The sequence below is a fragment of the Dendropsophus ebraccatus genome, chromosome 8 (assembly GCF_027789765.1).
Source record: "Dendropsophus ebraccatus isolate aDenEbr1 chromosome 8, aDenEbr1.pat, whole genome shotgun sequence".
NCBI lineage: Eukaryota > Metazoa > Chordata > Amphibia > Anura > Hylidae > Dendropsophus > Dendropsophus ebraccatus.
The window spans coordinates 9071348-9088647 of record NC_091461.1 but is presented as its reverse complement, the minus strand read 5'-3'; the positions used below and the strand labels follow the sequence as shown (position 1 = coordinate 9088647).

The following is a 17300-nucleotide window of genomic DNA, read 5'->3' as shown; positions in this document are numbered from 1 at the left end:
AGAGTAGGGTAGATAGTAAGGGATAGTTTATAAATTTCTAGTGGCCGGTCTGCCATCCTCTGATCCTGGTGGAGGGCTGGTGCATGCCACTTTAGCTTTTTGTTTTGTTTTTCTGGTCAGCAGTAGGTATAAAGGGCTTACAGGCTACCGAACTTGGGCCTTATTATAATATTGTATAATATTGTTGTGTTATGTTATTATGGTGTGCTATGTTTATGTTAATATATGTTTTGTGATAAGTGTAGGCAGGGTTATGGCTGAATAAGCCATATGAACTTTATGGACATTATAGTCATTGTATATATTGTATATATGAGGGGATACAGAATAGGTTGGGAGGGGGATATGGGGGGCGGGGTCTGTGGGAAGGTGTGGGCTGAATGGAGCTGACACCAAAAATGGACTGAACTTTGACTCCATGAACTGAGCTCACACTGGGGTCTAGGGGAAGGTGGAGGGGCACGTGGGTAATAGCTAGAAGTGTTGTGTGTTTTGTTTCTCTGTTACTGGTGTTTAGGTACCTTTTTAGTTTTTCAGGGCAGCCGGGCCCGAGTGTTGTACTGGAATAACCAGTTAGTTAGTTAGTATTTTATTCTTATACTGATATATGTTATATGCTTTCTTTTGGTTAGGCCTGGATGGCTTTCATTTTCAGTTCATGTATAGTTATTGTTTGTAGTATCAGGTGGTCGTGTGTTGGTCTAAAGGTGGTTGTATGTGTGTGTTTGTTTTGTTTATTTACTATAACCCAGGTTTGGGAGTTTTTTTTTAGCCAGGGCGGCTTCTCCTTAGTTATGATTACAGCCGAGGATGGCTTTGTAGTTTAAGTTTTATCGCTTATTTTGCCTGGATTGAAAACATTTTTATTTATTTATTTTATTTTATTTATTTATTTTTGTTAAGTAGGAATGCTGGGCTGGCCTGGTGGCAAAAGGTTAAAGATTTCATTTTTGCTTTATACTATTACAATGGTTTATCATTATTATTTGTTATTTATGTAATTTACTGTTATGTTTAAGTTATGGCCAGATATGCCTTGTTTGTTAATTTTTATATTTTTCTAATAAAAAGAATTACAGGATGTAACTCAGGATCAGTAATGTAATGTATGTACACAGTGACCCCACCAGCAGAATAGTGACTGCAGCTCTGGAGTATAATACTGGATGTAACTCAGGATCAGTAATGTAATGTATGTACACAGTGACCTCACCAGCAGAATAGTGAGTGCAGCTCTGGAGTATAACGATTCAGATTCAGTATACCGATCAGATGTTCCCCTAATATCATGTTGTTGGTAGTATATTAATCCCATCCCAGTGATATGCTCTTCGTCTGCCCCCCCTGTGGCTGGGCGCCAGGCATAGTTGGGGGGCTCGTACCTGATGTGGGGGAGTGATGACTCTGCTGCTAATTGCTGGGACAGTTGTTTCTGCAGCATCACAATGTAACAGTGAGGATGATTATTCATCACTGGTCAATCAAGTCAGAGTGACGGGCAGGATGCTGGTGTGAACCTGTGTCGGTGTCGCTCTCCCGCTCACTAATGAATGCTGCGCCCGGTGACTTTTAAACACTTTTGGCATCTTTAATTTACAGGCAGCAAATTCTCAAACTTTTCTTATTTGTAGGAAGTGATGCGAGAGCAGATGATGTGGCGTCAGGGGCAATGAGATCCTCCTGAGCAGTAACATCAGACCTGGAGCAAGCGGCTGTGGAGAAACACGTAGCAATGGCTGCAGTCACTTTTTTACCAGATTCCATTGTTCGTTCTATCATGTGGAGGTCACTTTAGTCAGTCGCCATGTCCATTTTTACAACTAATCTTTTTTTTATTTTTCCAATGTATCTGTAGTAAAAAAATAAAATAGAATAACAACTTCTCAAATAACCTTGAATAGAAGTTCCCACTTGTTCAGTCTAGAGCACTTGAGTAGAGATGAGTGAACCTGGAGCATGCTCGAGTCCGTCCGAACCCGATCATTCGGTATTTGATTAGCTGGGGCTGCTGAAGTTGGATAAAGCTCTAAGGTTGTGTGGAAAACGTGGATACAGCCAATGACTATATCCATGTTTTCCACATGCTCGATGTTCGCTCATCTCTACACTTAGGTGTAGACTAGCTGCTATGATGTCTCCATACACTGTATACAAAGAAGAGGGGATTCTGCTCCTCTATATCTCTATAGTACACCCTCAGAAGGAGGAGGAGACTAGCTGCTATGATGTCTCCATACACTATATACACAGAAGAGGGGGTCCTGCTCCTCTATATCTCTATAGCACACCCTCAGAAGCAGGAGACTAGCTGCTATGATGTCTCCATACACTATATACACAGAAGAGGGGATCCTGCTCCCCTATATCTCTACAGCACACCCTCAGAAGGAGGAGACTAGCTGCTATGATGTCTCCATACACTGTATACACAAAAGAGGGGATCCTGCTCCCCTATATATCTATAGTACACCCTCAGAAGGAGGAGACTAGCTTCTGTGATGTCTCCATACACTATACACACAGAAGAGGGGATCCTGCTCCCCTATATCTCTATAGCACACCCTCAGAAGAAGGAGACTAGCTGCTATAATGTCTCCATACACTGTATATACACAGAAGAGGAGATCCTGCTCCCCTATATCTATATAGTACACCCTCAGAAGGAGAAGAATAGCTGCTATGATGTCTCCATACACTGTATACACAGAAGAGGAGATCCTGCTCCCCTATATCTCTATAGCACACCCTCAGAAGGAGAAGACTAGCTGCTATGATGTCTCCATACACTGTATACACAGAAGAGGGGATCCTGCTCCTCTATATCTCTATAGCACACCCTCAGAAGCAGGAGACTAGCTGCTATGATGTCTCCATACACTATACACAGAAGAGGGGATCCTGCTCCTCTATATCTCTATAGCACACCCTCAGAAGCAGGAGACTAGCTGCTATGATGTCTCCAAACACTATACACAGAAGAGGAGATCCTGTTCCCCTATATCTCTATAGCACACCCTCAGAAGGAGAACACTAGCTGCTATAATGTCTCCATACACTGTATAAACACAGAAGAGGAGATCCTGCTCCCATATATCTCTATAGCACACCCTCAGAAGGGGGAGACTAGCTGCTGTAATGTCTCCATACTCTGTATACACACAGAAGAGGAGGTCCTGCTCCCCTATATCTTTATAGAACATCCGCAGCAGCAGCATGGGGGACATTTTAGAACAGTAGTCAGCAGAATTAGCTGTAACTCAAGCACTGGGGTGAGATAAAACACTTACTACAAGCTGTTGCCCAGTCTGTGTCTCCCCATATTTCCTCAGTTGTAATCTGGTCCCTCAGTGAGCTGATCTGTCTCTATTCTTTAGCAGTTTTTCAGCATGAATGATAAGTATAGGAGGACTGAGCCTGATAAGTGGAGAAAGTTATTGTCATCGATAAGATATATTATAACGTTTCTTATATTAACTTTTGATTGATGTGCAGTTTGCCAAAACATCCCAGCCTGGTCACATGACTTTAACTCGTCCCAGTCTGGTCACATGACTATAACTCGTCCCAGTCTGGTCACATGACTATAACTCGTCCCAGCCTGGTCACATGACTGTATGTGACATATGACATCAGTTTAAGGACAGCTGTTTTCTGGAATGGGAGAATAGTTGTCACCTGTTATTATGTAGATTCCATACTGTAACAATGGGGACAAGAGGAGCTGCATCAGATTGTTCTGTCTGTGAGCCGAGTTTTCCTTAGTTCTGGTTTGGGGAGCTGTAAGTCTTTCTAAACAGACCCTTTAACCCCCTGAAGCCCCCCACCCTCCATAATGATCCATCAGATTCAGGAGGATATAAAAGTGCCGGTTCTGTGATTCCGCCGCTCTCTGGTCCTGTCTCCTGATATATTACAGGCTTCCCCTTCTCTGATGCACTTGACCCCTCGGACACTCCGTCCTGACATCCTCGTCCATCACTCACCTCCCAGGATACGTCTGTAGTGAGGAGGGGACAAATTAGGTTCTACATGTCTGAGCGCCCGGGCACCAAGAAAGCATTTGCGGTTTGAGAAGTGAGTATCCCTTTAAGCCAGGCTCTTGCCTGTAGGCTGCTGCATAATGCCATATTCACCAAAGGGCAAAACACAGTCCAGATGGTAAAGCGGTTATCCTCCAACGTTAGAAAAACATTACCGCCTCCTTCCAGAGATAGCAGCGCTCTTGTCTCCAGTTTGGGTGCAGGTTTTGTAACTCAGTTCCATTGAAGTGAATGGAGCTAAATTGCAAACCGCACCTGACGTGGAGACAAGAGCGGTGCTGTTTCTGGAAGAAAACCGCCATGTTTTTCTAACAGGAGGATAAGCCCTTTAAGCTGGGAGTCCGGTGTCTGGTGTTTTTAATGGGATTTTATTTAGCGAGGGATTTCAAGCGGAATCTGCCCTTAATCTTAGGCGTATTCCGCTTGAATTCTGCCCATAACATATGTACATAGCAATGTCCCATTGTGTTCTATAGGATTTGGTCTCTGTTGGTCAGACAGTGGAATTTACGGGCGGAATGTTCTGCCGCAGATCCGTTTCCCGCCCAAAGAATTAATATGTCAGTTCTAAAGAAATCCCATAGAAGTCATTGGGGCTTTGAATTTCCGCCTTCCGCTCTCATTCTGCGCCTATTCCACCACAGCTGAAGAAGAGGAAATTTCAAGCAGAAAACTTTCCCCTTCAATTTAAACCAAAAAAGCCACGCAGAATTTATACATGAAGAAAAATAAATGCAGTCCTGTCTGGGAACAAGTGAATGGAATCTGTTGTTTTCTGTTATCAGCCATTTAAAGGGATTATCCCAAGATACAAAATGCTGCCCTCGCCAATGTTTAGAAGTCCCATTGGGAGTGAATAAGATGGTGGCTGCCGCTCCATTTACCTGGGGGACAGCAGATCTCTGTTCTTGTTATATTGGGGGGGGCCACCTATTAGTTTTTATTAAATGTAAAGTTTAATATCAGGAAGTATCCAAGCACGGATTTCTCATTGTGAATGCACCATTAAGGGGGTTATCAAGGCTTAGAAAAGCAAAGGTGTTTTCTTTCAGGAACAGCGCCGCCTTTGTGCTCAGTTTGTGTGCGGTATTGCAGCATTGAAGTTAATGGAGCTGAGTTGTAATATCGTACAGAACCTGAGCACAAGGGTGGTGCTGTTTTTGGAAGACACCATAGATGCCAGGATGCAGGTAAATACAATCTGTTGCTCGCTGTTATCAGCCATATCAGTGGAAAGACTACTGTAGGGCAGCAGAATGATCATCCGCGTCTTTTATATTTTCTCATCTTTCGTCCAGTTTTGAGGGGCCGCACCCCACTTTTATGCTGCAGGGCTCCTCACCTCCTGTGCGTTCCTGAAATATTCATCCTCTATGGGGAATTCTCCTTTGAACATCTCCTGGCCCGGTCACCCTAATCTGAGTAGATGATGGGGGTTATAGTGCAGCGGCGGCCTCTCCTCCTGGGTCATCACTATTCCCTCTATCAGCTTCTCATCTTTTCATCTTTGGAAACCTCCAAGGTCAAAGAAGAAAGGTGAGGGGGGGGGGGGGGGGGGGGGGGTGGTCACAAAACCAGACGACCAAGGGTTAACGCCAGAGACAAAGCCGCACGCGCTCCGCATCTCGGCCCCGCCATTCCTTTAATTGAAACGTACGTTCTTTAAAGCCGCAGTATACAAAGTTAATAACATTCAGCATGCAAATGAACAAGTCTTTGCCCCGAGGCGTTCCAGTCCTGACTGTTCCGATGGGCGTCTTCTTTCAAATGTATATTCTTTTCTTAAATTATTTACCCTGTCAACACGCTCTGCATGCTGAAGGCGTCCGCGCAACGCGGCTCCGGCTCTGACTGCTGCGAGGGGAGAGACAGCGTTACTCCGAGGTGTCCCTCTTCTGGCGTCTCTGGCCAGTTGTGTCGCTCACGTGAACACCCACAGGCGGTGACTGCCGGTGACAGGGCTGTTGGCTCCCGTACAGATGGGTACAGTCAATGGCGCTATTGTTCTGCGGCAGCCGCGATGCCCCCCGAGCCGCAGTCTTATCAGCATTCTGCACTATAAAGAGAGAAATCACAGCAATGATGTTTATTTAATGCTCCGTCTGTAGCCGCAATTCACACACAACCTGCTCCTGGGTGACCGGTGAGGGTCGGGGGCCCCCAGGTGACAGACCGGATGACGGGGAGGGGGCCGAACACACACACACACACACACACACACACACACACACACACACACACACACACATATATATATATATAGAGAGAGAGAGAGAGATAGATGCAGAATACTCCGATACATGGTCATCTGAAGCCTCCAACATAGTGCAGGATGGGAAGTTGTGCTTGTGTTTCAGTTCTTCACTATTTTCAGGAATTCTGTTTGCTGTCAGTGAATGAGGAGATTCTTCTGTATATCCATAACCTTAATGGTGCGTTCACACCTACAGGATCTGCAGCTGATTTTCTGCAGCAGATTTCATTTAAATAACTGAACACAGCATCAAATCTGCTGCAGATCTGCTGCAGATCCTGTAGGTGTGAACGCACCCTAAAGGGGTATTCCCATCTCAGCTAATATAGTTATACTTATTGGACAGGGATGGAGAACCATCGGCCCTCTCTCCCATAATGCCTGGACAGCCAATGATTTAGCTTTCTCTGTCCAGACATGATGGGAGTTGTAGTTTTGCAACAGCTAGAGAGCCAAGGTTCACTACCTCTTTTATAGGGCTTGACAAGTTAAAGCGGTAAAAAAAAAGTTTAAAAAAATTATTTTAAATGAACCAGTGTCAGAAACTTCCAGAGATTTGTAATTTACTTCTATTAAAAAAGCTCACGTCTTCCAGTACTTATCAGCTGATGTATGTCCTGCAGGAAGTGGTGTATTCTCTCGTCTTCCAGTACTTATCAGCTGCTGTGTGTCCTGCAGGAAGTTGTGCATTCTCTCCAGTCTGACACAAAGCTCTCTGCTGACACCTCTGTCCATGTCAGGAACTGTCCAGAGCAGGAGAGGTTTTCTAGGGGGATTTGCTGCTGCTCTGGACAGTTCCTGACATGGACAGAGGTGGCAGCAGAGAGCACTGTGTCAGACTGGAAAGAAAACACCACTTCCTGCAGGACATACAGCGTGGATTACTTTTTGCACAATATATTTGTTAGGCTCTTCTGTGCTTGCAGTCATATAGTAGATAGGAACACGAACTGGAGAGAATGGAACGGCTGCACATCCCATCTATGGCTGATACTAATGCCGCTAGGCCTATATTAAAAATCAACACCAGAGTGTCTGTACATATAGTAGATAGGCCTTCTTTGTGACCCTATATAGTGTTAGGCTCTCCCCATTCCCCCTATATAGTATTGGACCAACTTCTGTGCAACCTCCTTATAATATTAGGCCCTCTCCCTGTAACCTCCATATACTATTAAACCACTATGTAGAGCCCCAATATAATGTTAGTCCCCTCTCTGAAGCCTTCATTTAGCATTAAGCCCCTCTAAGCAGCTCCCATATAGTATTAGGCCCCCTCTATGCATCCCCTGTATAGCCCCTCTGTGCCGTCTTAAAATACAATTAGGCCCCGTATTTGCAGCCTCCATAGAGTATTAGGCCCCCTCTGTGTGCAGTCCCCATATAGTAGATATACCCCTCCCCTTTATGGTATTAAGTCCCCTCTGTGCAGCCCCATATAATATTAGGCCCCCTCTGTGCAGCCCCCATATAGTAGATAGCCCCTTCTGTGCACCCCTTTATTTAGTAGATAGCTTCCTTCTGTGCATCTATATGGTATTAGGCCTCTCTGTGCATCCCCATATAGTATTAGGTCCCTCTGTGCACCCCTTCATATAGTAGATAGCCCCCTCTGTGCACCTATATGGTATTTGGCCTCTCTGTGCAGCCCCCATATAGTATTAGGTCCCTCTGTGCACCCCTTTTTATAGTAGATAGCTCCCTCTGTGCCTCTATGGCATTAGGCCTCTCTGTGCAGCCCCCATATAGTAGATAGCCCCCTCTGTGCACCTATATGGTATTAGGCCTCTTTGTGCAGCCCCCATATAGTATTAGGTCCCCTCTGTGCACCCCTTTATTTAGTGGATAGCTTCCTTCTGTGCATCTATATGGTATTAGGCCTCTCTGTGCAGCCCCCATATAGTAGATAGCCCCGTCTGTGCACCTATATGGTATTAGGCCTCTTTGTGCAGCCCCCATATAGTATTAGGTCCCCTCTGTGCCCCCCTTTATTTAGTAGATAGCTTCCTTCTGTGCATCTATATGGTATTAGGCCTCTCTGTGCATCCCCATATAGTATTAGGTCCCTCTGTGCACCCCTTCATATAGTAGATAGCCTCCTCTGTAATTGGGGGCCTCGGTGTAGCCTGTATAGTTTTAGGCCCCTAAACCTCTCATATTGCTTTCCTGATACTCCTCTCCATGCACTCTTACACATTTTCATCATATTATAGAGACACTATTTGCATCGGAAGTCGCTGGCTGCCGGTCAGCTTTGCAGTTTTAAACTTTTAATGTGTGCGAGTCTCAAAGACGCAGACAGATCTGGTGTGCTGGATTCCTGGGAGGGCCCTGTAGCAGATGCAGGTGTGCTGTACCGACTGCACAATCCTCCGGTCCTCCGATGGGCCAGTCTGAACCTAACAGCACATCATTGGATTCCTGCCATGGAAATACAGACAGGATTGTAGTCCATTATGCAACAGGGTCAGATTTGCTGCAGAGATTTCCACAGCAAACCTGAGAACAATCCACAGGAAAATCTGCACCACGGCATGCTGGTTTTCTAGTGAATTATGCAAAAAGAGGGAAAAACATCATTTGTTTAAAAACCAAAGTGAAATCCACAAGATCATATTTTCGTGAAGGTTATAAAATCTCCAGGGAAGAGACATTGGGGAAAATACATAAGAAATCTGCAGCCAACACTCAGGTGAGGTGCAGGTGAGTTCCTGTGTGCAGAGAATCAGCAGCGCCAGCGCATGTAAATTCACTGCCGCAGATCGCATGGATTAATTGTGGATTCACAGCTGCAGATATAGAGGAGTATATAGGAAATCAGCTGCAGAGTTTTTGTGGACTTTTGACTTCCCCAGTACTGTACGGAGTGGTCTTCCCTTATATGATAAGTGGAGCTTTTCTTTAAAGGGAAGGTGTCACCTAATTTTTTTTTACTGATTAGAGTCAGATACTACAACTTTCTTTTATTCTAATCTGTTTATATTTTCTGACTGTAATTTCTTTTTATTTCGCTATTTGCACATTGTTATGGGGGGTCGGCCATATTGCCTGGGCTGTTCATATTAAGTGACATGCTTTAAAGCAAGACTCATGGACATAGATAACAATAAACAGACTTTGTCCCTTGAGATAAATGTGAAACATTACTGAGCATGCTCTGTGACCTGTGAAGAGGTTATTCCACAGGGAGCTGCTATTGTCTTTTCTATCTACTGGTGTCACATGACGCTGCAATGCTGTACAGATCACTTTACAGCAGCCTCCTCTTATCACCACAGACACAACAGGAAGTCTCAGCTTCGTTTTAGTCCCAGTGGTGAGAATGAGAACTGCAAGATGTCAGGATTATTTTATAATATAGATAGAAAAATGGGAAATTAGTTTAAAAGTCACAAAAAATTCTTTAGAAAATCTGTTTAGCATAAAAACATTCTTTATACAATAAATAATTTTCTGAGGACACATTCCCTTTAAGTACACGCCCCCTTTTCCTGACCACTGTCTTCTATGTGGCGACGTTACTGCAGAGAAGGCTGCGGAGTAACGGTGCCGGGCTCCTTCAGACGGCCGCTTTGTTCCTAATCCCCGTTTAAGAGATTAATCTTCCTCCTTCATCATCCGGCAGCCGGCAAACTCCTTTACAAATTCCTAGAAACACAACTTTGATTGGGATTTGCTCGGCTCTAGCGCCGGCTTTCAATTAGTTGGCCCAGGTGTTGGCACCTCTGCTGCATCTGTTCTCCGGCAGCGTTTACAGCCCCCGCCGTCACCACGATGCAGCCAAACACTTGGGAAGGCATGCAGCACCTAAAAGAGCATCTCTTCCCCCAAAAAGTCAGAGCAGCAAAGTTCCTGTCTTCCGTCATGTAAGTGAATGCTGGGAATGCCTGGAGGCCTCATCCTGTAAGTCAGACGTGCTGCGCCGGAGCCAGAGGAGCCCGGATTATTAGACGTGGCAGGAAATGGGCTTTCTGTCTCTTATGAATATTTCACTGCAGAGTTTCAATTTGCCGGAGTTTTGTGAATGTTGCGGTAATTAAAAACTTACAACTGGAGCGGAACTAGAAAATCCTAAAATATGTAATATCGCTTTACGTTGGGAGAAGTGTTAGCAAACAACCAATATGGCTACCATCGCCATCAGGGCTCTTTGCCATCGGTGGGCCCTCGACCGTGAACATCATAACCCCCCTTTACTTTTATAGACAAATTATCCTGTAGTTTTCTTTGGCCAAATAATATGTCCATACCAGGGCCGTGGAGTCAGTAAGCCACAGCTCCGACACTGGCTCAGCAGCTTCTCCCTAATGTCCTACATGATCCTGGGGCGACTTCTGAGGGAATAAGGAAACATATAAAGCAGCTTCTTCTGTGTGTGCAGTGGATGCAGTCAGTCTCCAGCCTCCATGTCCTGAACTACTCACAACTAGACTAGATGGAGCAGGTGATCTTTTCCTGCTGACAGTCTTCTATGTTTCTAACTAGAGATGAGCGAACCGGGTTCGGGTCCATCGGAACCCGAACGTTCGGCATTTGATTGGCGGGGGCTGCTGAACTTGGATAAAGCCCTAAGGGTGTCTGGAAAACATGGATACAGCCAATGACTATATCCATGTTTTCCACATAGCCTTAGGGCTTTATCCAACTTCAGCAGCCCCCGCCAATCAAATGCCGAAAGTTCGGGTTCGGATGGACTCGAGCATGCTCCAGGTTCGCTCATCTCTATTTCTAACTAAATATTCACCATACTTAAAGAAACACTGCTAACAATGCCAGATACCTGTAATATAGAGATCAGCCATAGTGATATACAGGGGGTCACACATAGTGATATAGAGGGGTCACTGTGGGTGTGGGGGCACGCCATAACACACACACAGCCTGCTGCAGCCATAGCGCACACACACACACACAGCTGCAGCCATAGCGCACACACACACTGCCTGCTGCAGCCATAGCGCACACACACACACACACTGCCTGCTGCAGCCATAGCACACACACACAGCCTGCTGCAGCCATAGAACACTGAAGAAAAACACCACACTGAGGACAGAGGTTACAGCTACACTACTTATGTCTTCTCCTCCTCCTCCTCTATATTACACAGGATATCTCCATATTACACTGCTGCTCATATACAGTCATCCAGCATCCAGGAAGAGAACAGCACAGATCTCCCCCACACAATGGACTCTTCCAGCTCAGAAATAAACTGCCAAATAGTGACCGACAACCTCTCCCCAACCACCCTTATGTAATAGGGCCAGTGTCCTATTACTGATATATTCCCTGACCCCCTTTATGTAATAGGGCCAGTGTCCTATTACTGATATATTCCCCGACCCCCCTTATCTAATAGGGCCAGTGTCCTATTTGAATGTTGCTCATAATGTATATTGATGAGCAAAACTTATAAAATTCATGTCAAAACTCAATTTTCAATTGTTTTAAGATTTTTTTAAAAGCTGGAGTCGGAGTCGGTACATTTTTTCCGACTGCAGCCAAAACTAGTTCCGACTCCACGACTCCGACTCCACAGCCCTGGTCCATACACAACCATATACCATACAATCTACTGCCATATAATTCCCATAGAACATATATTTCCGAACACAGTACTGCCATTCACTGCTCAGATGTTATTCCCATACAATGCCTGAATAATACCTTTAGGATAGCTTCAAACACACCGTATCTGAGCGGATCACAGCGGATTTGATGGTGTGGATCCGCAGCAAATCCTGTACGTGTGAAACCCCCCCCCCCCCCCATACATTATCCAAATAATACTACCAAATATCATCCACATCCAAATTATACTGCCATACAGTATCAAAATAATACATTATTCGGATAAAATAAACATTATTCGGATAATACTGCCATATGTTATAGTTCTTAGCCCTTCTGTGCCACCCCCATATACTATTAGGCCCCCTCTGCTCAGCCTCCAATTAGTATTAGGCCCCCTCTGTGCAGCCTCCATATAGTATTAGGCCCCCTCTGTGCAGCCTCCATATAGTATTAGGCCCCATCTGTGCAGCCTCCATATAGTATTAGGCTCCCTCTGCAGCCTCCATATAGTATTAGGCCCCCTCTGCAGCCTCAATATAGTACATATAATACTGCCATACACAGACAAAGTAATACCTCTATACAGTATCCATATAACAGTGACAAAGTAATACCTTATCTACATTATCAAAAAATTACCGCCATACAAGGCCACAATAATACTTCTATACATTGGCGGCTCTGTTTCTTTATATTGCCCCCGATGCTGCACACATTACTGCGCGTTGGGCGTCACAATGTGTCAGTGAAGCTGATATCAGACAGTCCTGGCTCATCAGTCACTGCACAGGTTAAGTGATGGGACCCTCCAATGTTAGGGAAAGTGTTGTCACTCCTCGGTGCGCGGCCACCGTGTATGGTAATTAGCTCGGAGCTGCGCCAATCTATCAGCTGTCATGGCTGCACAGGGAGCATTGTGCTGCTGTTTGTTCTGAGGAAGAGGATGAGAAGATGGATCTGAGCGGTGCGGTCAGTGATAAATGAGCCGATGGCCGCCCATTCATCTCCTGCCTGCAGCGCGGACACACTAAGGCAGCTGTGCCCAAGACGTGACGCCGGTCTGATGGCGTTGTAGCCTGTCGGGGAGGATGGAGGCCACGGCTGTAAGAACCCCCCCCAAGATGCAGAAGAGGGGCAGCACCCTAACACTGTGTGCGCTCCAGAGGCTATAAAGTATCTGTAAGGACATGGCGCTGATGTAGCAGAGGGGAATATTCACTTCAACACTCTCTAAGGGTAATGGTGTAAGCCCAGTACTGACCTGCAGTCCTATGTAACAGCACAGATAACACAGTGATATCTCTGAGTACAGATAATATAGTAGATGGGACCTGCAGTCCTATGTAACAGCACATATAACACAGTGATATCTCTGAGTACAGATAATGTAGTAGATGTCACCTGCAGTCCTATGTAACCCCACAGATAACACAGTGATATCTCTGAGTACAGATAATGTAGTAGATGTCACCTGCAGTCCCATGTAACAGCACAGATAACACAGTGATGTCTCTCTGGGTACAGATAATGTAGATGTCACCTGCAGTCCCATGTAACAGCACAGATAACACAGTGATGTCTCTCTGGGTACAGATAATGGAGTAGATGTCCCCTGCAGTCAGTACTGTTATTACTATAACTACCAGGGGGGTTTTACCTACAACTTAATTTCTAGGAGTTTCTCGACTCTTCCCCTTCCTCTATACAAACATGTGTCAGGATCCTGATTTATGGGCAGAAAAAAGACCCATTGATTTCAATGGGTTTGTGCATTTTGTAAATAGATCCATGTGTTAACGGGAGCCCATACCTCATAAAATAGGACCTGCACGTATACAGATCCTTTTGCGGTCCGGGCTCCATAGACTTTAATCCCCTATAGAAGTGCTTGGTCCGTTATTGCAGGCGGCATATCCGCTTTATGGCCTCGCTCAGGGCTGTGTGGATGAGGCCTGAGTCAGCACATACAGGATTGTTACCATTCACTGCTTGTGAGCGGAGTGTTTTGATCTGTTTTCCTTTGACTCCTGTTATTATAAAAAAGGGATCAAAACGCATCTTTTTTTCTTTTTTAGCGTCAATGGAAAAATGGAACAAAAGTGATGCACACAAATGCATCTGTTTTTTCATGTTTTTCACTTGTTCTTTGCAAAAACAGGTTAAATAAAAACAGACTGCAAAAACTCAGTGTGAACCCCGCCCTAGAAAGTTGGAGAACTTTTTGTTCCGCAGTTGCTTGGTGACGGTCGGACCTTTCGGCACTCAGTACTTGGCGGCTGTGGGCAGTTTTTGGTATTCAGCGCATGGGAATTCTGTATAATTTAGTGATGCCATCATGCAAAGTGTAACTCATACCCCGGGCTCCAATTATTACTTTACCCTTTTTGATTTTTTTATGTTGTTTTGTTTTTTTTTAAACTTTACGCGAAGAACAAAGCGTCTTGTTTTTGTGTTTTCTATGTAAGCGGTTACAGACTGACCGATGAGCCGCGGCGTCGGAGGAGATTTGTGAAAGGCGCGTTTTATCTCGTTTTATCTGCCGGCGCACCCTGCTTGTGTCTGTGTCCTCCTCTGATCAGTCAATACATTTCGCCGCTGCGCCAGTAGTTCCGCCTGAATTCCGAGCGAGCGGTTTACATGTAGCAAACATACTTCCCACTGGCTGTCACACGGAAGTCAATTTCTCGTCAGGTCTTACCCTTGTGATTTGTCTCGAATGCCTTTAATATATATATTTTTTCTCATGTCAATTATTGCCTGTGCCTCAATGCTCGGCGCCCGTTCTCCGCCGTGGAAATACACGACAGGAATCCTTAACATCGCTAAATTAATTGGGCATTGTGGAAGAAGGGACAATTGAGTCGACGCTTCTTGTAGAAGGAGAGAAGATTGTCAATGTGTCACTTTTCATCTGAGAAGCAGCTGGTTGGGGTTTCTTTCTTTTTGCTTTTTGTTTCAGGATTTGAGCCTAAAACTAACAAGCTCTTCTCTTTTTGTGTCTTGTCTTTTCCCTAGGATCATCCAGAATCGGGTTTTACTCGTCGTCTTGGGGATCATCATCGTTTTCACCATCATCCTGGCCATTTATTTCTCATTTCGGGGACACTGATTCCATTCTCCGGGGCGGTGGAGTCATGTAGGAGTGAATGTTCCCGCGTCCGAGCTCTATGGAACAATGGCCCTTGCAACTGCAGGTCAACTTCCGAAACAGTCTGAAGGGTCCATGAGGACCTTCCACCACCTCTGGGAACCTTCGATTGATCCTTCTAACTTTTCCTTTGCAAGATGAAGACACAATAACTTAACTTTTTAGGTGTGGAGTTGTATATTTCTTGGTGATTTTTTGATTGTATGTGTTTCCCTGTCTGGCTGAATTCCGTTACTACTTAGCTTCTGGCTCTCGAGGATAAGGTCACGGCCGATGGATGACAATTTTATCGTACTTGTCTAATTTTTAACCTTAATTATCTCCTTCAGCCATATTAGGGTTAATAGAATGAAATGTTCAGGTATTACAGTGGTCTTTATTTTGACATTCTTAGAGGGTTCCTCGAAGACCATGATTTGTCTACATACTGTTTGAGTCTATGATCTTCCACCAGGAGTAACATGTAGGGAATAACGCATTAATCTATGTCGTCCTTTTAGTTGCACGTTCTTTCTTCTCGTCAGTGATGTTTATTCTTATGATTGCTCCCATATTAAGTAAAAGAGTGGGTGATGACACTCCCTCCGTGGAAGCCAAGATCTCGATCAAGCATGGTGGTGGTCTATGTGGCTTTTCACAGTAGGATTTATAGGAATGCTTTGCTAATCACGGAGTATGGTCCTGATCCATGACTTATCCCAATGGGAATCCATCATAGCATCATTCACCAGCTGTAGCAATTTCCTGTAGTCTACAGTCGAGAACCTATAGAAACACAGCCCAGTATTAAACAACTTTACAGTCCCAGATTTTTGTACAACTTGAGATTTAGAAAGGTTCTGACACCAGTTGGGACATCATTTTCTGGCAGAGGGGCACCTGAGGTCTCAAGTAGTCTTACAGTCCTCATACACTTTAGTCAAAAGTTGATTGAACCCACCAACTCCTGCGGGATTGGCTGATCCTCCAAGCTATATGGGGGCCAACCAACATTGAAGAGAGAAGGATCGAGCATGGTGGCCGTCTACTGCCTAGCTAATTGTTGGTCTGTCTGCTATAACTCTACAAAAGATTGGTGTGGGTAGAGCCCCACTGGTCATTATATAAGATAGGGAGAAGCTCCCGGCTAAGTGCTGCACTCCCCAGCTCAAAGCGATAACTGTCTTGAAGCAGAATACTGTTTCCATAGGATTGCAGTTAATCATTTATTGCAGTGATCTAATGATCTTAACACCCAGAACTTATTTTAGAAGTGCTTTCCCTCCCCCCACACTCCATTGGTCTTACCTCTATGGTGCCAACCTATTTCCTCAATGCATGGAGCTGAGTCTCATGACAAGGAGCAATGCTGACATCTCTCTACTCAGCACGCGAGCAGTCGCCTTTACTGCCCTCATAAGCCATTTACCGTTATTACATGTAGAATTTGCTTAGTCGGCCATCTTATAGAAGACGTGACCTTTTATAACAGTTCATGTCATTAGGCAACAGAGATAATGGCCCGGGCAGGTGTCATGTAGGTCAACTCAAAACTCCAGCAGAATGGAGCGTCTCAGAGATGGAGGACCCATGATGGCGGCTGTATGATCTTCAAGAAGCCACTATATTAAATGATTAGCAGTAATGGACATGACCTTGGACGGTCACTGTAGTAGCATATATTGTATATGGGTCTACAGACTGAGGCTACTTCATAGACACCATGGTCTTTATGGTGACACTGGATCCTCAGTACTCAAGTCTTGCCAGGGACTTACTGTGACTTACTCCATTATCGATTAGGAGCCCAAACATTACATGACGTACCCAGTGTGGGGGGGGGGGATACATTGTATATTTGTGGGTTGTCTGCCACCGAGAGCTTTTTTGGGTTGTTCTCCTCTTTCCATGACTATGGGCTATATCCTGTATACCTCTTGTCTTACCCCATCCATCTCCTGACCTCACTACCACTCTGCATTGCTCCCTGTAATTTATTGTAACCATGACGGGTCCCGATGTCTGATAACTCGCCACCGTCTTCTGTTCTCAGTGTCGTAGTGTGTAGATATGTGGAGATTTTTTTTCTTTTAATATGAATTATATATAAACAAGTGTAATGCAATAAAATATATTATTAAAAGACGATAATGAACATGTTCTACCAGTGAAAGTTCTATAATATTCATATACATGTACCTAAGGTATAGCGAGGACATTGTGTGGATAATCTACACTCTACCAGTCTTGTGGCTTCTAATCCCCCACAATGCACTACTCCAATCATCATGAATCAGCAGAC

General features: G+C 44.8%; 1 protein-coding gene across 2 annotated transcripts in view; it reads left to right on the top strand.

Annotated features, from left to right (window-relative positions):
• VTI1A (vesicle transport through interaction with t-SNAREs 1A) overlaps window positions 1-16943 on the top strand; it is a 286946-nt gene extending 270003 nt beyond the window's left edge. The window contains exon 8 of one of the 2 annotated variants that reach the window (XM_069979779.1): window positions 14887-16943. In XM_069979779.1, coding sequence (XP_069835880.1) covers window positions 14887-14980 — 94 coding nt within the window. In that variant the 3' untranslated portion in view covers window positions 14981-16943. The remainder of the gene's footprint in view (window positions 1-14886) is intronic. The other variant, XM_069979780.1, reaches the window with a different exon arrangement.
• The last annotated feature ends 357 nt before the right edge of the window (window positions 16944-17300 follow it).